This window comes from Arvicanthis niloticus, chromosome 13, assembly GCF_011762505.2.
Source record: "Arvicanthis niloticus isolate mArvNil1 chromosome 13, mArvNil1.pat.X, whole genome shotgun sequence".
NCBI classification, from domain to species: domain Eukaryota; kingdom Metazoa; phylum Chordata; class Mammalia; order Rodentia; family Muridae; genus Arvicanthis; species Arvicanthis niloticus.
Window position 1 is genome coordinate 73653537 of NC_047670.1, and position 20296 is coordinate 73673832.

Genomic DNA, 20296 nt, shown 5'->3' on the forward strand with positions numbered 1-20296 from the left:
AGTCAGTGCTCTTAACTGCTGAGCCATCTCTCCAGCCATCCTTATTTTTTATTTTTTGAGATTATAATCCACATCATTTCTCCCTTCCCTTTCCTCCCTCTAGGTCCTCCTGTGTACTCTCTTTCAAATTCATTGCCCCCTTTTCTTCAATTATACTTATATATAACATGAACCCCTCATTGATCCAAGTGGACACTCCCAAGCCTTCTCTAGCTCAGTCTTTTTGAGACAGTCTCCTGTATCCTAGGCAAGCGTTAGCCAGCCTCCTGCTTCCACGGTCCTACGATTATGGGTGTGTGGTACCACGCTGTTTTACTGAGGCTAGGGATGCAATCCCAAGGTCTCATCCATGCTAGCTCAACTCCGTTCCCAACCTTCTGCTTGTTTCATAAAAGACTTAGTTTTGATACTAGCATGGCTGTACGTGTGGTGTACGTGGGTGTGCATACCACAGTGTGTGTGATTGCCAGAGGCAGTCTGTCCTCTCGTACTGTGAGGTCTGGGGCTTGAGCTCACACCGCGCCTGCGCAATGAGCACTTCTAGCCATTGGGCCATCTCCCAGCTTTCCAGTCATGTTTTCACACTAGACAACTGACTGTTTCAATCGTCCCTCTTCTCAAACCAGGAACACCTCTTCCAGTCTTTCCTCTTAGTTGAGATTTAAAAAGATTGTACTATATTTGAGGAGTCTCTGTGAGGGTCCCGTATTGATGGTAGAGCCAGAGGCCTTGAACCTGACTAATGAGTCATTGCAACGAACATTTGCTTAAAAAGCTGTCTGGGCAAATACTGCAGGACACACTGTGACATACTGCAGCTTCCACGGTGTTTGTTTTTTTTTTTTTTTTTTAAGATTTATTATGTACACAGTGTTCTGCCTGTATATATGCCTGCATACCAGAAGAGGGCACTATATCTCATTACAGAGGGTTTTGAGCCACCATGTGGTTGCTGGGAATTGAACTCAGGACCTCTGGAAGAGCAGTCAGTGCTCTCAACCTCTGAGCCATCTCTCCAGCCTGAAGTTGTTTTAAAACTATTTTTCCTTTTCTTTTGGGGAGAGGTTACAAGGGTGGAGGGTGGACATGAACAGGCTAGGAGATGAGTGAGACTGGGGTGCAGGATGTGAAATTCACAATCAATAAAAACTATGGAAAGATATTTTATTATTACACTAGTTAGTATAGAAGCCAGAGATAATTTGCAGGAGCCAGTCTCCTGCCACCATGTGGGTTCCAGGGACTGAACTCAGGTCGTCAAGCTTGGCCATTGTCTTTGCCCATGAGCTGCCGCCGCCTTGCTGGCTGGCTGTTTATTTAGTACACTGGTCTAGCTATGTTGTTCAGGATGGCTTCAAACTCCTAAAGTCAAGTGATCTTCCTACTTTAGCCTCCTAGCTGGCTAGGACAACAGGTGTATGCCCAGAACTAGGCTTAGGGGAGTTTGGTTCAGCATTGACTCCTGGTTTTGATGGTCTATCACCAAAGTATCCGGAGTTACAAGATGATACCCACACTGGAAACACTCACACAAACCATCACTTCAGAAACACAACTTATTAGTGATACACACCTGTGAGCCTCACACTGGTGAAGCAGAGGCAGGAGGATTGCAAATCTGAGTCAGGCCTGAGCTCATAGCAGGACTGTGTCTCAGAAAATAATCATCATCCAAACTAAAGTATTAAGAATACTAAGCCCACATTTCTTTCTTTTGAGACAGGGTCTCACCATGTAGCCCTGACTGTTCTGGAACTTACACTGTAGACCAGGCTGGCTTTGAACTCAAGAGATTGGGCTGCCTCTGCATCCTGAGTTCTGGGATTAAAGGTGTAGACCACCACCACCAAGTTTTTAAACAAATATTTATATGTATTTCTTTTTTAAAAAATGTTTTTATTTTATGTTTATGAGTACACTGCAGCTGTCTTCAGATACACCAGAAGAGGGCATCAGATCCCATCACAGGTGGTTGTGAAGCACCATGTGGTTGCTGGGAATTGAACTCAGGACCTCTGGAAGAGCAGTCGGTGCTCTTAACCACTGAGCCATCTCTCCAGCCCTTATATGTATTTCTTATAAATATATGTTATATATTTTTTAATTTAAAGATTTATTTATTTATTTATTTATTTATTTATTTATTTATTTATTTATATGAGCACACTGTAGCTGTCTTCAGTCACACCAGAAGAGGGCATTGGATTCCATTACAGATGGTTGTGAGCCACCATGTAGCTGTTGGGAATTGAACTCAGGAATTGTGGAAGAGCAGTCAGTGCTCTTAACTGCTGAGCAATCTATCCCTTCAGTCCCATATATTTTTTATAAAATATATGTATTTATATATTTTATTTTTATTAAATATATTTATGTGTGAGCGAGTGTGTAGCACACAGAGGTCAGAGGACAACTGTCAGGAGTCTGTTCTCTCCTTCCAGCATGTGGGTCTGCAGAAGTGAACTCAGGTGGTTGGGTTTGGTGGCAAGGGCCTTACTCCTGAGCTACAAGGAGTCTGTGTTTGAAACAGGGTCTTCTGTAGCTAAGGCTACATTCTGTAGCTCAGGAAGACCTTGAAAGCCTGACCTCCTGGCCCTACCTTCCATGTGCTGAGGGCACAGGTGTCAACATCCCACACCTGGCTTCTCTGTGTAGCCCTGTATGTCCTAGAACTCACTCTGTAGACCAGGCTGACCTCAAACTCAGAGATCCCCTTGCCTCTGCCTCCCGAGTGCTAGGGTCAACAGTGAGAGCCACCACACTGGGCCTTGCTTTCTTATTAAGACAGTCCATTATTGAACCTACGACTTACCTTTTGACCCAACTGGCTACCTATCAAGCCGTTATCCACCTGGTTTTGTCCACCCTTCCCTCTCCCCAGGTACTGAGGTTACAGACACACACCTTCAAGCCTCGCTTTTATGTAGGTGCTATTTGAAACTAGGTTCATGAACGAACAGCAAGAACTGTACCCTAAAACTGGAGTTACAGATGGCTGTGAAGCAGCCCAAATTTGTAGGTCTTTAATAATTAAAAAGTTAAAAAAAAAAAAAAAAAAAAAAGCTGGTCCCTACCCTAAAATCACTGCCTCGCCCGCAAGTACTTACCGTGAACTCGTGGCTTTAAGACATTTATTTATACACTTGAATCACCCCCAGAGAATAAGGGCGGGATCTAGAGTTTGCTGCAGAGTGTTTTTCTTTTTTTAAACTTTTTTTTTTTTTTTTTTTTTAAGGAAACAAAACATACTATTTGTAGGGGGAAAAGGAGAGAAAAGAAAAGAAAACCCTGGCAGCCTAGAGAGGCTGTTTTTTATCTTTTTTTTTTTTTTGGGTGTGTGTCGGGGCGCCTTCCTGCAGGAGAGGTGCCAGTGCAGAGCGTGTCTCTTTCCCGCCTTTTGGCTTTGGCCTTTGGGGGGAGGGCAGCTGTCTGGCAGTCTGGACTTCCTGTGTTTGGGAAGCCCAGCTGAGGTCTTACATGAACATTCGCCCATTGTTCTTGAGGAGAGTGAGGTCACAGTAACTTTACAAGCAGCTGTTGCAAACGGAGACACCAGTGTTCTGCCCCAGCCAGGATCAAGGAGGCTTTCAGTGAAGCAGCCAAGAAACTGGGCTCCCTGGAGTATCAATAAACTCACCCACATGCTCCCTCCCGCAAATCCTTTCAGTTGGAACTGAGTCCTGGGGTGGGGGTAGGGGGGTGAATTGCCATGGGGGCTATGGCTGACTGGGATCAGGCAGGAGAACGGTGGTGGGCAGGGCTGCCTCCAGGGACCATAATGGTCCATGCCGCCTGTCCTGCCCTGAGACATTTCTCCAGTCAACTCATACTGGTCCAGGGACCAAGGTATTTTCAAATACTGAGCAGATCCTGGTGAGAACATGGATGGACCCTTTGGTCTTAGCTTTGAAGGGAAGGGGAGGGAACTCAAGCCCGCTATGCCAGACCCCTTTCCAGGAAGGAATGGGATCCAGAAGGCCAAAGCAGTTCTAACAGGAAATGACATAATGCATCAAGCTTAAGCCAATAAGAGGTCAAGAAACCATTCGGGAGGATGCAGACTTCCTTCAGCCCACCTAGGAAGAGGCAGGGACAAGAAGGCTGGTGACCTTACACAAAACTGCACCATCAGACCCTGTTCGGGTCTTGTTAATTTCTTCTCTAAGTGATGACACCAGCTAAAGGAAGAAGGCAGATGTGGGATGGAGCACAGCGCATGAAGGAGAGGGCTGCTGGCGGGCCTCGCACCGTCCACTATACAGATGAGGAAAGGTTTGTAGTCATACAGTTTTTGGAATGCCAGCTCTGGTGATAAATATCCTTGGCTCCTAGTGCTCCCCAGTCATATAGAGATGGTTTATAAGGCACGAGGACGTGGGGAGAGACCACGTGGGGGAGGGCAGGTGTAAGGGTATTCCTATCAGGCCCTTCCTCTCAGCCTGGGTAGTCACTGACTGTTCGGTGTCTTTACGAAAAGCCATTGAGACTGCTCTGAACTGGCCTGTCCCCGACCTGGCACACGGAGGGGCTTGAGAGCGTGATTACAGGCCTCTTCCCTACCCTTCTCTCCAAGGCTGCCCGGTCTTGTGCTCCACCTGGTCAGGGACATCCTCCCAGCCTCAGAGCTAAGCAGGTCCCTGTAAGTCGCCTCCTAGGGGACTCTAGCCGGCTCTAACAAGGGAAGAGAACACAGCCTCACAGGAGCACCTGAGGGTCCCTGGCCCTACCCACCTGTCCACCTGAAGGGTTACAGAGAAGCCAGCATAAAGGGGGATTGCTGCCACACAACAGTCACGGTGGGAAGAGGCCTCCACGTTTTATTAGGGACAGCGCAGAAGCAGAGCAGCTGCTTTTCAACAACAGATAAATTAACCGCAGTGCGGGTTGGGCGAGGGGACCGGGCCAGGCGCTTTCATATATATATATATATAAAAACAAAGATGAAGACAGACAAACAGACCCCATGATGTGGGGAACGGAGGCAGCACCATTCAGACAGCAGGGAGGACCAGGGCAGAGAGAGAAGGCAACTTGTCCCCCTCACCCCCAAACTCCATAAGCCTGGGGCTTCCAATATTGGCCCCATGGGGGCTTTGGGGCAGGGTTGCAGCCAGGTTGGGCAGAGGTGACACAGCTGGTGGGCAGGAAGCCCAGCACCGCAAGATGGCTTGGCCTGAAGTGGGAGGAGCTGGGACAAAGCAGCCTGGAGCCCCTGGTCCCTTAGAGCAGAGCCTTCCTCTGGGGGAGTCAAGGGGTGAGGTCTCTCCCTGAGCTGAGTGAGCATGGTTGTCTCATCCACAGCAGTGGTGGCATATGCCAGGGACCCATTGCCTTCTTATCCATCTCCTCCTTGGTCCCTTTAGATCAAGCCTCACTGGCTCCAAGGCGTGGAGCATGGAGCACGGAAGCAGGTTGTCTGGGGTCCCTAGCTCCAGAGGAACTGTAGTAGGTGCAGTCCCTCAACCCTGACTCCCACAGGAGGACAGTGAGTCATAGAGAGAGTCACTTAGGGATTCTGAGGTCTCCAGCCCGGGAGCGCCCCCACTGGCCACTCTGCCTTCCTCGCCCATGTCCGACGTGCTGGGGGTACGACTGCCTCCAAATGCTGGGCCCTGAGGCGTAGACATTCGGCTGGGATCCAGGCTCTGTTTTCGGTCTACAGGCAGGGCCTGGAGAAGAGGTTCTGCTCAGAGAGGAATCATACCCACCAGGACTGCTGAGGGGTTCCACGGAGGCAGGGTGCTGAGGGGTAATGGAAGCCTTCTCCCAAAATGGGATGGGTGGGCAAGCTTATCCTCACGTCCTCTGGAGGTGCTGGCTGTACGCACCTCACAGACATCCGTCTCCCAGTCTCTCCCTCCAGGCACCCAGCCCTCTTTCTTCTCCCTTCTGTAATCTTACCATGGGGGTCCTAGGCAGTCCCTCTAGTTGTCGGGGTGGGCACAGGAAGGGGTCACTGGAGCTGCCAGCTGTTCTGGTGTTGGGGAAGGTCCAGTTCTTGGCCAGCTGGACAGATGGGGGAGGGCCTGGGTCTTCACAGGGATCTGTCCAGGAAGAAGGGGAAAGTGGACGCATCTATCCAGCTCCAAGGATCCACTTAGGGACGCACTACCACTTGCTGGGACACTCACCATCAGGACAGGTCTGATGGCTTCGGTGGCTTGGGGGAGCAGTGAGCAGTCCAGGGAAGGCTGGCATGCTGGGGTGCCGCCCACTCACCAACAGTTCTTCTATGCCTGGCACCTCGCGCTCTAGCGTGTGGGCACGGCGAGGGACTTTGGTGAGGCCTGGAGGCCGAGCTGGGGGTGCCCCTGGTGGGGGATCCAGACGCAGTGACTTGGTCTTGGGGAGATTTTTGCTGGGGGTTCCACTGCTGCTGTGATCTGGGGGTGGGAAGGTCCCAATGCCACTGTCCAAGGTTCGAGTTAAGGAGCCACAAGCTGTGGAGGAGAGAGTACACAGAAGAATGAGGGTCAGGCTCAGGTTGTCCCACTCAGGGTTTTCCTGGCCCAAAAGGCTCCTCCTTGCAGAACTCACCCCCCCCCGCAATCCCCCCCCCCCCCGGCTTCGCACAGGTGCCCCTCAGGGCAGGGAGAACCATGTGGCCACTAAGATCCACGTCCCCAACAGTCAGGGCTGAGCACCGTGACACCACCAAGGACCCGGCGCTGCTGCGGTGACAGGAGTGAGGAGAGAAGGGGACTGCTGACCTGTGAAGTGTGTGGTGGAAACTGGCTCCGTCAGGTGGTCTTCCGAGGGCATCTCTTCCCGCCTACCTGGCTCACTGCTGGGCTGTGTGGGTACAGGAGACCTGAGTGCCTATTCCGGTGCCTCCCCCAAGGCTGCCCCCACAGCAGGCACAATGTACACTAACAGCTTCCAGGTGTCTAGGAAGACTAGAGCAGGCCCTCAGCGCAGGCCCTGATCAAGAACTTACCTTCCCCGGTTTTCCGCAGCCCTGAAGTGGGCCTACCAGGCCATTCCGAGGTCCACAGGCAGGCCAGGGGCTCTTGGGGTCGGTGGACACTGGCTGGAAATCCCCATACTCAGGCTTGGGCTCCCGCCAGCTCTTGGGGGGCAGCTCCTTGCCGTCCACCCTACGGACAAGAGTGCAGTGGATGTGAGGGAAGCTGGTGCCTAGAGTCACTAAGGTCCAGGCTTAGCTGGAGTGTCTGTCAAGGCTTTAGGTGCTGTACAGTACCATTCCCAATGAGGTGTTAGGATGGAAATTCGGTTGGGCAGCACCAGGCAGAGGCAGGTGGGGCTCTGAATTTGAGGCCAGCCTGGTCTACGCAGAGTAGTTCAGGCCAGCCTACATATTCAGGCCCCATCTCAAGCACAAAAGATGAAAAGCCTTTCAGAGATAGAACCTCTCAGGAAGCGACTAGGATTAGTCATGGCTGTGAGGGCACAGACCCTCATGTGACTGGTGGCTTTTAAAGAGGCAGATGTCAAGCACCACACTCCGTGCCTCATCCCACGACACTCTGGGTTACCACAGGACTCTGGAAGCAGAAGGCAATCAGCAGATGTGGCCCCTAGAACTCTAGAACCATGGGCTACAATGACCCTCTTTATAAAAACAGTTTGTCTTAGAAACATTTAATTAGTGATACAAAACAGACTAATACACCAGCCACAAACCCTCCAACGCTGCTGGCCCTAGAGAGGTGTCTACTGCTGCCCACCCTGGGGAGAGGGACCCGTGGATGGTCTCTTCAACACCTCCTGAAACTTAGGAAAGGCAGGGTGGGTGGAGAAGGAAGCAGAGACAGGAGGGGCAGGAGAGAACACGGAAGCCCACCTTCAACTCTTCCCAGGGTCATTGTACCTAGCTCACTGACAGACCAGTTCACACTGCCGAGCTGACGGAGCAGCTCACACTGCTCAGGACCACATACGCAGTCAGTCCTGGCCTGCTGCCCTGGGATTTAGAGAACACGGTAGCCCAAAATTAATCCCTTCCTCAGGGACTGAGTCCTTCAGCCTTTTTTACCCAGTTGGCGTAGGCAGAGTAATCGTTGTAAGTGGCCCACTTCCCTAAACCACGACACCGTAGTATCAGGAGTCAAAGGGGAGCTTTCTTGCCCCTTCCCAAGGTCCTTTCATCGGACTGGCTAGGACAGCATTTGCTTCCGTATGCAGATACCTGAGGGGCTGCAGGGGGCAGAGGTCTGGGAAAGGTAAGATAGCAAATGAGAGGTAGTCTCACTGAGTTAACACCAGCCAGTCAGTGAGGAGGACAGGGTACTTAACTCCATTTTCTGAGCCCTAACTTGCATCTTGGCCAGGTCACCAGCTCATGGGTGCCTCGATGTCACTGTATTTTCCTTGACCTCTGGAAAGCTCAAACTCCCAGGGCGGCTCAGCCCATTGAGTATCTGACCCCTGGCCCCAGGCCCTCACCTGTTCAGTAGCTGTTGCATGAAGGTGTCTGCACCCTGATACATGCCGGCTAGCTGGCCTTGTGCCTGCCCCAAACTGGAGCTGGGCACTGTGGCTGGGCCCCCAGGCCGTGGGCGGGCTCTGCTCAGATACGCCTTCTCCTCCTCCAGCGCGCGGCGCAGGTCTTCTGCCTTCGCCATCAGCTTGGAGATGTTGAGGCTCTCAGCCTCCAGCTTCCGGGTTTCTGTCTTGACTTCTTTACGGAGTGGGGAGCCCCCACCAGCCCCTTCCTTGTTTTTGGTAGCCTCTGTGCGGCGGTTCAGAGCTGGCAGCTTGCTCTTTTTAAGGCCAAACCAGCTGGCAATGCTGCTGGTGTTGCGGTGCTTGGCTTCGGAGCTGGGAGCTCGTTCCTGACCTTGAAGACGCAGAACATTTTCCTCAATGCCCTTCATAACCTTCTCCTCGATGGCGGAGTGTGGGGCTGGCCCTTCCGAGCCCTGGTTTGGATCGGCCGGGCTAGGTACTGGGGATGTAGGCTGGCCAACTGTGCTGCCACAGTCTGCCCAAGGTGGGCCCTTCACTTTGTCAGGCTTGGGGGGCTCCTTGGTGCCTGAGGGTGCCACAGGGCGGGGCACCACCTTGGTGGGTGACTTGGAGGGTAGCTTTGTCGGGCTGCTGTGAGGGCTTTTGGGTTTGCCCAGGCTAGGGGCTGAGGTTGGCACTTTTGCAGGTGTTCGGGGCATCTGGGGACACAGAGCCCCTGCTAGCCGACTCTTGGCCAGCTCCACTTTGGTGAGGCAGCTCCTTGGTGAGATGGGCTCCAGGTCCACTCGCGCCCCCATGGAGTGGGAGGAATAGACTCTGGCACCAGGATCCATAAGTCCAGGTTCCTGCTGCTTCAGGCTGCTTGTGCCCAAGGCCACTGCTCCCCGAAAGATACCCTTAGCTTCTGGCTGTTCGAGAGGTCTTGTGTTGGGAGGCGTGTCTCCAGCACAATCCCCTGACCGCACTAGTGCCCTGGCCTTCTCAGTGCTAGACCGGGCTGGCACTCCATTCTTTTCTAGACCCAGAGGCCCCTCAGGGCCCGTCTTTAGTTTTCCAAGTGCTGCCAGTCTGTCTCGCAGAGGTGTGTGGCTAGGATCAACAGGTCGTCGCCCTGATCCCTGGCCAGGCTTCTTGGATGAGCCACCCGGGGTCCTGCGGCTGGGATGGGGAGACTCAGAGCCTGCCCTGTCCCTGTCCATGCTCTTCTCCTGGGGGCTGCTGTAGGGACAGGATTCTGGGAGGCCAGGGCTGGGGGCCCCAGGGCTCCTGAGGACCTCAGGGGTCTGGGGAACCTCCAGAGTCAGTTGTGGGTAGGTGGGCACCTGCAGTGGGGACGAAGGTGGCTCTGGGGATGAACCCCTAAAGGTGCTCCGGGAAAGGTCCAGGATGTTTTCAAAGCAGGGAGACATTACTGGTCCTGGAGACAGTGTAGAGGACACAGCTGACTGGGAGGGTCTGAGCTGCACAGAGTCTGGGATTGCGGAGCAGGGTAAAGGGCTGCTGGGGAGGCCCTGTGCCCCCTCTGGGGACAGCTCTCCTCCACCCAGACCCCTTCGAGCCAGCAGTGGGGAGGGGCTACCATCTGAGCCACTGTTGCGACAAGGGATTCGAGAACTCCGGGGAAGCTGGGGACTGAGTTGGGGCCCTCCTGGGCTGGGGACCTTCTCTGAAGCTGGAGGCAGCTTGAGAAACTTGAGACCTCTGGCTGGAGAGGGCAGAAGGGGTCCCTGGGCATCCCCAGGGGAAGGGGGCCCAATCTGGAGCTTGCTTTTCACCTGAGATGAGGAGTGGGGATGGCCAGGCCGGGAGCCCAGCGGGGCATCCCCTGCACCCATGAACACACTGAGGAAGGGAAGGGGCCCCTGGCCCTCTGAGGTAGCACCAAAGCCCAGCCTGGTGGCCTCTGGGGTACTTCCACCCCAAGCTGACTTTGGGAGGCCTTTGGACTTGGACACCTGTGGGGGTCCTGGATCTGGTGAGGATGGCTTCCCAGCACCTGGGTGGTCGCCATTCAGGGGGCCTGTAGCCCCGGCCAGGAAAGCTTGGAGGTAAGTCTCTGTGTCTCCAAGGAGTTGGCCCAGATTTAACTGCTTGCGTGCCAGGGCACCAAGCAGGGTGTCGGGGCTGGGAGCCTCATTGGGGTCTCCTGCTTCATCAGAAGAGGATGAGGAGCTGCTACCCGGAGCACAGTGTGGGCCAGAACTGGGGCCCTGGGCGGGCAGTGGGGCCCTGCTAGAAGCCCAGGGTTGCCGGATGCCTTCTTCTTCTCCAGGGCCCCCTAAGACACGCTCCCAGTGCAGCAGGGCCCCTAGGCTCCCAGGACCGAGCAGCAGGTAGGGTGCCCAGGGTGAGGGATCAGGCTGCGGCGGGCCACAGAGCTCGCCATTGATGGGCTCTGGGGAGCCAGGGCCTTGGCCTGTGGGCCTCCAAGGGGTGGCAGGTGAGCACAAAAGCAAAGGGTCCGTCTCTTCCAAGGCTCGAAGCACCTCTAAAATCTGAGCTTTCTTCCGAAGAAATGGGGACAGGGCATCCAGTGCTGGGGGTGGAGTGGCCGGGGGTCCTGGGCCTCCTGGCCGTACCTGCTGCTCCCAACACACCTGGGAGGAAATAAGGCGTGAGGAGAGACTGTGTGGCTGGCACACGAGTCCCCGGCCTTAAGATAAACATCTCATAAAAGTATTCTAGAACAAACTATCATGCCTGTTGTCTGTCCCACAGGTGAGTCCACAGCTCTTAGGATAAGATGCCTTGGCCTCCTCAAGGATCACTGAGCCCTGCCTAGCCAGGCTGTCGTACCTCACACTTGGAGTAGACTGGGTAGCCCATGCGCAGTCTTCCATCCCCACTACTCTCTTACATCGCTAGCGTGACCAGTGACAGTGCTGGGCTGGGCTTGTTCTAGGATAGAGGGAAGCCTGCCTGTGTTCTGGCTCCAGAAAGTACAGAAGTTCAAGAAGAGGGTGTATCACAGCCAAAGACCTCGGGCACTCAAGGCAGGCAAGCCTGGGCCCTGCCCAGTCAGAGAGCTGACTGGCAGGAGTGCCGACAGGCCTGGGGATGGCCCCGTGCAAACCTCTGTTGCCCAGCCCTGTCCTGCACAGTGCTTAACTACATGTGCTCTGGAGTCAGGATATCAACTCCAGTTCTGCAAGTCGTCTGACCTCTAAGTGTCACTGTGTCAGCTGTGAAATGGGACAGTGATTGTGTTTATCCTCATAGAGTAAAGAACCCTGTCTGAGGGGTCTCGCAAGTCGGGGCCCAGCACGGAATGAGTCTGCAAGTGTGCATTGTGACTCCCGCTGCATGACGTCATACATTTGCTTGCAGGCTGTGACTGGGGGAGGGGTGGGTGGGCCTGTTTTTCTCGGTGTTAGGCTGACAGCTGAGGGCTCACACTGCCATCCTGGACAGGAGCCTGCATAGGAAACAGCCTTCCCCCTGAGACTTGTTAAGATCCACAGTGGAGCCTCTAGCCAGTGAGACGAAAACCCCAGCGCCCACCGCTCCTACCTCTCTTTGCCCAGCACAGTGTCCTACAGGCAGTGAGGTGGACAGTCCCTCAGCAGTGTTTGGGGGCGGGGAGGCTGGTCGTTCTGATGGCGTCTGGAGGGGGGTGAGTGGGATCTGCAGAGAGAGCAGAGTGTTATTGACCCCTCAAAGAGCCAGGCAGAGACCCACGGTGCCCCTCCAGGGATGCCCCTGACCTACGAAATGGCTCTTATTGTCACCCTTTTGCTGATGGGGCAAGCCTAAAAACAGGAGACAGTCTAAAAGCCTAAATGCTGATGGGGCAAGCCTAAAAACAGAAGGCAGTATAGGTCTGGGTGACGTGGAAGCAGACGAGAGCAGAGGATCTGAGTTGGGAGACATTTGTAGGCACAGAGGACAGCGGTGGCTCTAACCCAGTGTGCCTAGCTCGGCTCCAGAACTACTTTGCTTTCTCACTTAAAAGCAACACTACCATGAAGGTCCCTTCCTGCTTTGACCACCTAGGATCTAAGAAAATGAAGGTATACCAGGCAGTGGTGGCACTTGGAAGGCAGAGGCTGGTGGACAGCCCAAGGGCACTTCTGGCCTGACAGGGCTCGGCATCCCAATCCCCTTGACCCCTTGGAGTGGCTTTTAGTCTTGTACAAGGAAGCTAACCCATCCTCTTCCTAAAGTGCTTCTGTGCTGAGACCTCTTTCCCTGGCCGCTGGCCGCTTAGGTCCTCTACCCTCGGGGCTGTGGGTTCCTCAGGCAGCTCCTGCCTTTCCTCCTCACTTCCTCTCACACATCCTTCATCTACCCAAGCTGGAAGTATGCCTTCCATGTGTTCCTTCCATGGGGATTCCTTCTCCGCAGCCATCTACAGACTCTCTGTCAGGGTCCTTGCCACCCATACACAGGTCCAATGTCATTTCTTTGCAGGAACTTTCTTAAGTCTGTGTGTATGGTGTGCATGCACGTGCATACATGCACGCACATGCGAATGCTCTCGGGCACAGTTCTCAGGAGTCCCCTGCCTTGTTTCTTAGAGACAGGCTCATCACTGGGACCTGGGGCTCAGAGAGTAGGCTCAACTGGCTGGCTGGTGAACCACTGGGATCTCCTGTCTCCACCGTAGAGCTTGGACTGTCAGTGCACAGCTTCAAGTCCAGCTTCTTACATAGGGTGCTGGGGACTACACACAAGCCCTAACGTATGCATGACAAGTCCCTTACCACTGAGAAAGCACCGCCCAGCCCTCCTCATCCTCCGAGGGCTAGCTGTCCCTATCCTGTACCCGGGGATAAGCAGGGCTGCCACACTTGACTCTGTAGCATGGCTGCCCATAGCTGCCTCTTAGCAGTTTCAGCCTTCCAGGGACACACTCACCCTGCACAGGATGTAACACCCACAAGGCCTTGAAATCAGTTCAGTTCCTCAGGCCTTGGCAAAGGCATGGCTCCCAAGGAAAGCTTAATTAGTGTCTGCTCAATGGAGCTTTCAACCCAGCGAAGCACACCCTGGGAGTCACACTAATAATACTAAACTGCTGCTGTTTACTGTCTTTCTGTGAACCAAGCACCAGATATTACCTCATTTAATCCTTTGGAAGGGGAAAACCTATAGTTTATAAAGTTTGATACTTTGCCCAAGGTCACACTTAGCTAAAAAGCAGTTCAATTAGAAACCCGACCCCAGTTTATTTGAGGCCAACATTTAACACTTGTAATTTTCCATTGCATCATGGTAATGTGGGGGAGAGATCGACTGGACCGACCCTCAGTGTTCCCGGAGTTCATTCAGGGTTTTAAAAAAGTGACTTTAGGGTGCTCTGTGTTTAGTTATCAGTCACTGGGATGGAGGAAGCCTGGTGACAGCTAGGCCTCGGGGGTTCCTGCAGAGACACAACAGCGGCAGGGGCAACTGTGGACTATCCACTGCTGCCTGGGATCTGGTTCACAGGGAATCAGATACCCGGCTGGAACACACACACGTTCAGACAGACATGGCTCAGCTATGCCCTGATAAAGCGCTTCCTTCCTTATCAAAACGGGGGCAGGGGCTGGCTGCCTTTAGAAGCAACTTGCTAGTCTCCCTGACTTCCAGACCTCTCTTCTCTCTGCGTCTTATTCCATCCTTGGGGCTCCTGACAGAGTGACATCCGTGACAACTGATCCCAGGACTCATTCCCAGAGCCAGCCTCCCCTGACCCCCTCAATGTTCCAAGGGTGGGCAGGGTCCAGACTGCAAGCAGAAACCAGTGTCTGTGGAAGTGCAAGCCAGTATATGCAGCCGTGCATTCAGTTAAGGGGGTGGAGCGCCCTTCTTGTCCTCTCTGTGACACGCCACTGGGTTCCTTATGCTTAGCCCTGCCCTGGTCCTGGCTAGGAAGAAGCCACGTCAGTGGCCACAGGGGCCTCTAGGGAGCTGGAAATAACAGCATTTGCAGCCTCCACCCAACTCTCCACACAGGGCAGGGTAAATCCGAACTTTCTCTGTTAATAAGAAGGGGTACACTGGGAGTGAGGGCCACGCTTCTCATCTTAGTACTTGGGTAGCTGAGGCAGGAGGATTGCCCCAGTATAAGTTCAGCCAGGGATGCAGAGTGAGACCCTATCCCCGACCTCCTCCTCCAACAACAACAACTAAGAATACTGTCTGGCTGAGTAGGGAGAAGCTGGGAATAGCAAGACAGATGAATCTGTAGAGACTTGGGAAGTTTTCCTTCAGCTAATATGCAAGTCTGTTGGTCCGAGAACGTCTTCCCCGCATGGCCACAGGCCCTGTGTTGAGGACCTTGCTTCTATGAGGTGAACAGAAGAGAGCTGATGCTAATGGGCCCACAGGAGAATGTTCTGCCCACCTGAGGGAGGGAGCTGGTGGTGAGCTGTAGCTTCTGCTGCAGCAACGCGTTCAGCATCTGATTCTGCCGCTCCAGGTCAAACACCCTCTTCTTCAGTTTGATGCACTCCTCCCGCAGGTCCTGTCCACCCAGGAAGGACAGGAAGCAAAGGTGAGGAGGAAGGAAAGGGACTTCCCGCCCCAGCCAGCTGTACTCACAGCTACACCCTCTGGGGATGAGTTCTCCAGGTTCACTATCCTAACGAACGGTAAAGGCCAGTCTCTGTCATATCCACCATTCCTGCAGCTGGCTTCCTCCCTCCTAGAAACTATGTCAAAAGGGAGGGGCATCTAAAACGTGGGAGACCCTGAAGTCAAAGTGGCCCATGTCACATTGATCCGAAGAAAACCTTTCAAGGCCGCTGAGGCTCACAGCATTGCTAGTGTTTTGAATGAGACAGAGAAGTCAGCTGGGCTCTGAAGAGAGGGTACTCTAGTCCAGACCACAGCGCCCATGTTCAGAGGCCTGGCTTAACCAACCCACTCTGCTTCCTGGTAGAGAAGAATGGGCCAATCAGAGGCACGGACCAAGTGGACCAACAGAAAGCTTGTCTGAGGTGGTGGAGACTTAGTTGAGCAGGTCTCTGGGGTCCCAGGGCAGGGTCTCCTGACTATACCCTGGGTCTGTCCTGCAGCAGTTGGGTGGGGGTGAGATATTCCTGAATCCACTCACCTTCTGATTCAGTAGTGCCTGCACCACGTGGTTGGCAACCTGGGGACACAAAGCCCAGGAGCTGAGCTGGTGTTGTGCCCACCCACCCTGTCCCCAGCCCTGTCCTTCGGCAAACCCCACAGACCTCATCCAGACAGCGCTCGTAAGTCTCCCGCTGGCTCTCATTGGCCTGTGCGAGTGCAGAGTTCTCTGCCTACAGGGGTGAAGTGGGAAAGGGAAACTCTGAGGCTGATCTGTACCCTGGGAGTGAGGAAGACAGAGTGGACAAGCTTTGCCATGTCCATCAAACTCCTGGGCCAGGGTTATCTGACCATTTTACCCAGTAGCCTCCATGGCCACCACTGTCCTTGGAGCCAGCAGGACCATAGAGGTGGGGGGAAAGACACCTGGGGCATAGGACAGCTACATACCCTTTGCTGCCGCCTGAGCTGGAGAGTGAAGAGGGACCAGGGGCTTCCCAGGGGAGTTTTAGTAAAGAAACGTCCAGTCCTGGCAAGCCTGCTCCACACAGAGCTCAGAGCTGGGCAGCCCTGACTCCCCAGGGTTCTGCCCGGCACCACCGCCCTACCCTGTCTGCCCCCACACACCTCCAGCTCCCGAAGTCGGTGCAGAAGCTCCTGGCAGGTGCCGAGTTCCATGCCGCTGTCTTCGCCAGGCGCTGGCCTCAGGTTTCCAGTGCCTCCGGCTGGCTGGTCCATGGCCTTGGGAGTCAGGCTCTGGGAACAAGGCCTGGCAGGCTACTCCCAGGCCGACAAGAAAGAGGCAAGAAGAGAAGGCAGGAGGAGGATGACACAACTCTCTAGTGACCTCTGTTACACTTGTGATAATGCAACAGCTCAAGGTCAGGCTGGGTGACTCTCGTTTTCCTGTCCTGAGACAGAGGCTGTGCCTATAGAAGCCTCAGCTCCAAAACACACCCTGCACAGGGGCCTGGACCCCAAAGTCTCTGCTGGCCAATCAGCTGCCCTGAGATCCAACTTCCCTGTTTACAAAGTAACTCCAAATTCAACTCATGTAACTCACTGTTGACACCTAACACTTAAATCTGCCAAGGGGTTATTTATTTATTTATTTATTTGGTTCTATGAGACAGGGTTTCCCTGTGTAAGAAGCCCTGGCTGTCCTGGACTCACTCTGTAGACCAGTCTGGCCTTGAACTCAGAGATCTGTCTACCTCGGACTCCTGAGGGCTAAAGGTGTGCACCACCCAGGGGATTTGAAGAGTAAAGGTGAGCTCACTCTACGTTTCGGCAGGTAAGAGGGCTCCCTGCTCTTCCTGACAACCCAGGTTCCCAGCACCCACAAACCAGCTCTGCTTTGTCTCCTCCTGGACACACCACGAAGCATCCTTTGTACCTCCCACACTCCCTCTCTTCTGGCTCCAAATGATCCAGGCACTCTGAGAGAGCTTAAAACACTGCCGCCGAGGTCCCAGTGGGCCAGCGGCTTTGCAGATGTTGACCTCTCCGCTGGGCCTCTCGATGCCACCTGCCTTGCAGCTTGGCCAGGTCTTTCTATTGTTCCTTGGGCTCTCAAGTTCTATTTGTACTTGATGCTGTTCTCAGCGGTTCCACAATGTCCTTGGTTAACAGCTGACCAAGGCTGTTAGCTTCTGAGCGCAGGGCACGGTACTCACTTCCCTGACCGAACTCACTCTTCCCGCCTAACCTGGCATGCAGGACACAGACTGAAGACCAGAGACTAGTCTCCCCTGGATGCACACGAGCACAGCGGACCTCTGACTGACACTGGGCACTCCTTCCCACCAACGAGGCTCCTGCTGTTGGTGTTAACTTGACAAGTCTTCATCTTTCATCTGAGACCCTTTGTGTCACGGCTGGAATTTGAAATGTCCCCCGTGGGCTCATCTTGAGCCCATGTTCCCTGAGCAGCAATCTTTAAGATCCTTCAGACCTTCGGAGGATATAGCTTGGTCTCTAAGTTCCTGGCTCCCAGCTTCCTGGCCAGTAGCTGTAAACAGTCTTTACCTCAGACTTTTGCCACCACAGACAAAGCTACTTTACACTGACTTCCTTGCCAAGAGCCAACAAGAATCTGGCTTTTTTTTTTTTTTTTTTTAAATGTTATTTCCATCAGGTATTTTGGGCACAGTGACACAAGAACAATGAACACATCGCAATGTGGAACCTTGGTGCCGAGGGCTGCACGTCCCTTAGTCTCCAGCAATGGCTCCACTGCTTCATCCTCGACTGATTAAATCAGAGAAGAGGAAGCCTCAACACCTAATCCTCACTCTCTTCCACCGTGAGGCACAGTGTGGCCTCTCTTGCCCCAGCTCCTTCCCCTGTCCCAGCATGCACCGGCCCCAGGCCCCTCACCGATCTCTGTCTGTCACCAGGCTGGCACGGGCACTCTGGCAGCCAAATGTGTCACCTCACCTATAAAGAAACAGAGGAGTGGTGTCAGTGCGGCCTTTTTGCTTTCAAAGCTTCTACTTAACGGACAAGGGAGACAGACGTCATCAGGGAGATGGCACGAAGCTCTGAAAACAGGCAGAGGCCTGCATGGGGTCTAGATGAAACCCGATGGGAGGGCATTCAGAGGAAAGAGTCAGTGGTGACCTTTTAAATCCACTCAACCTTCCCAGCTTTTGTCTGGTGACATGGTTCCACTTGCCCCACAAATGTCCCCAGAAGTCATTTGCCTCCCAGGTGAGACTTCAGTGCCCTTCCAAACCCACACTGCCTCTAATCTCCCCATCACAGGAGGAGATAAATGCTATAATCAATGCTTATATTTAGAGCAAATTAAGGAATAGTTATCCTAGCATACACTGAATCCACCCTGTGTGCATTTAGTGTCAGAAGGCTTTTTTGTACCCCTGCATTAATGTCTCTGACAACGCTGGCTGGGGTTACCAGCAGTCTCAGGGTAAAGGATCTTGCTGTAATCCCACGGCTAGTTCACACAGCCCACTGGACGGGTATGGATGCCCCCTGCTCTGTGGTCTGAGCTGTACACGGCCAAGCCTTACCGTCAGCTACATCAGACAGTTTATCTGCAAGCTCTGCCCAGCCCCCGGGCCACGGTAGGCAGAGCTCGGTGTACGGGATCCCAAAGTCTTAGAGCTGGACGGACTTGGGTAAAGACACTGACTCCAAAGAATTACTTTCCTGACTTAAGAAATGGGTAAGATTACTCAGTGCAAAGGGCAGGGGGAGGACACACTGAGGTGACAAATACAGTGTTCGGCATGAGCTCACTGGACACTTTGGATAGGCAGAAGTACAAAGGCTGCTGTGGTCTCTGGCTCATAGTGAACCCAAGCTCCAGGTCCCCCACACTGGAGTCTTAGGTGCAGGGTGTCTACATGTCTTAGGCACTGCCTAACCTGGCCTGCAGTGTCCTCTGGGGACCTCCCCTTCCAGGCCTCTACCTGTCAGCACAGGGCAGGCCCAGTCTTCCTAGGTCTCTGCCCCCAAACAATTGAAAGGAGTCAGCTTGAAGTTCTGAGGCCAGGAATAACAGGCAAAGGAGAGAAATCTTTCTGGTGTGTGTGTGTGTGTGTGTGTGTGTGTGTGTGTCCTTATGGCATGCCAGGTAAGCATTCTGCCACTGAGCTACAACCCCAGGCCCAAGTATATACATGTATTCCATAGTGGGTTCAACCCTCTGAAAGCAGAAAATGAAGAACTATGTAATACTTCCCCCCCCCCCCCCGAGACAGGGTTTCTCTGTGTAGCCCTGGCTGTCCTGGAACTCACTCTGCAGACCAGGATGGCCTCGAACTCAGAAATCCGCCTGTCTCTGCCTCCCAAGTGCTGGGACTAAAGGTGTGCGCCACCACTGCCTGGCTTAATACTAGTTTTAAACACTCCACAAAAAACATATAGTCCTGGAGGTTGGCGAGATGGCTTGCTTTCTGCTCCTGTAGAAGACTAGGGTTCAGTTCCCAGCACCCACACGACAGTTCACAAGCACCTGCATCTCCAGTTCCAGGCGGTTCATCACCTTCTCCTGACCTCCAAGGGCACTGCAAAGACATGGTGCACTTACACAGAGCAGGCCGAACACTCACACACATAAAATAAATACAATAAATCTTTTTTAAAGTTAAAGACTTTTGTTCTTTTAACACTGTTGCATGAGCCCAGTCTAACTCGATTTGCTCCCGACATCATCGCATTTGATATATTTAGAAATGGGGGCCTGGGAAAAAATGAAAACAATTTTAAGAAGTTGTTTCCCTTCCCACACGCAACGTGAAGGCCTCAGGTTACGTTCACCAGTCAACAGCTCTTCTCCCACCCTCTACACGGTGTTCGCCCATCACCCCCCACCCCTAGGCTGCGGCTCCTGATGGCCAGGGACCATCAGCTTCCCCCTCAACCCCACACTCTGTGTCCTCCCCATCCCAGCAACTACCAGGGAGGAGAGGTTGGCACGCATTCAAACATCCGTGCCCTGGAAGGTGACTGGGATACACAGGGCAAGGGCCAGCACCTGGAAATGATAACTAACACTAGAGCCAGGGGGAGCGTAACAGCTCTGTGCTCTTCACACGGAGACAAAACCCAAAAAGAGCACAAAGGTCATTTATCAGGGTGTCTCTTCATAAAACCATTAAGAAGCATGCTAGGCAGGAGTGAGGGCCAGAACTTGAGGTCACTGTAGTCTTCTGTATTGAAGTACGTGACCACTACTCCTCTCCAATGCGACCCCTACAGAGGCAGAGGCAGAGGCAGGGGCCAAGTTGGTGAGGATGCACTGGAGACCTGACATGTCTTAGGTATGTGAGAGTAACGGTTGCTCCTGCAGCACTCTCTGCAAGGGTTGCCTCAAGGAAAATTGTGAGTCACTCCC

The 20296-nt window shown here is 53.5% G+C and overlaps 1 protein-coding gene across 1 annotated transcript in view; it reads right to left on the reverse strand.

Annotated features, from left to right (window-relative positions):
• Positions 1–4802: 4802 nt before the first annotated feature.
• The window catches only part of Nckap5l (NCK associated protein 5 like), a 36393-nt gene continuing 20899 nt past the window's right edge, over positions 4803–20296 (reverse strand). The window contains exons 2-13 of the mRNA XM_034517384.2: positions 17812–17871; positions 16060–16209; positions 15597–15665; positions 15473–15511; positions 14762–14881; positions 11941–12054; positions 8407–11027; positions 6938–7097; positions 6711–6792; positions 6132–6440; positions 5902–6044; positions 4803–5669 (exon numbers count right to left, since the gene is read on the reverse strand). Of these exons, the coding sequence (XP_034373275.1) occupies positions 5460–5669; positions 5902–6044; positions 6132–6440; positions 6711–6792; positions 6938–7097; positions 8407–11027; positions 11941–12054; positions 14762–14881; positions 15473–15511; positions 15597–15665; positions 16060–16170 (3978 nt within the window). The 5' untranslated portion in view covers positions 16171–16209; positions 17812–17871 and the 3' untranslated portion in view covers positions 4803–5459. The remainder of the gene's footprint in view (positions 5670–5901; positions 6045–6131; positions 6441–6710; positions 6793–6937; positions 7098–8406; positions 11028–11940; positions 12055–14761; positions 14882–15472; positions 15512–15596; positions 15666–16059; positions 16210–17811; positions 17872–20296) is intronic.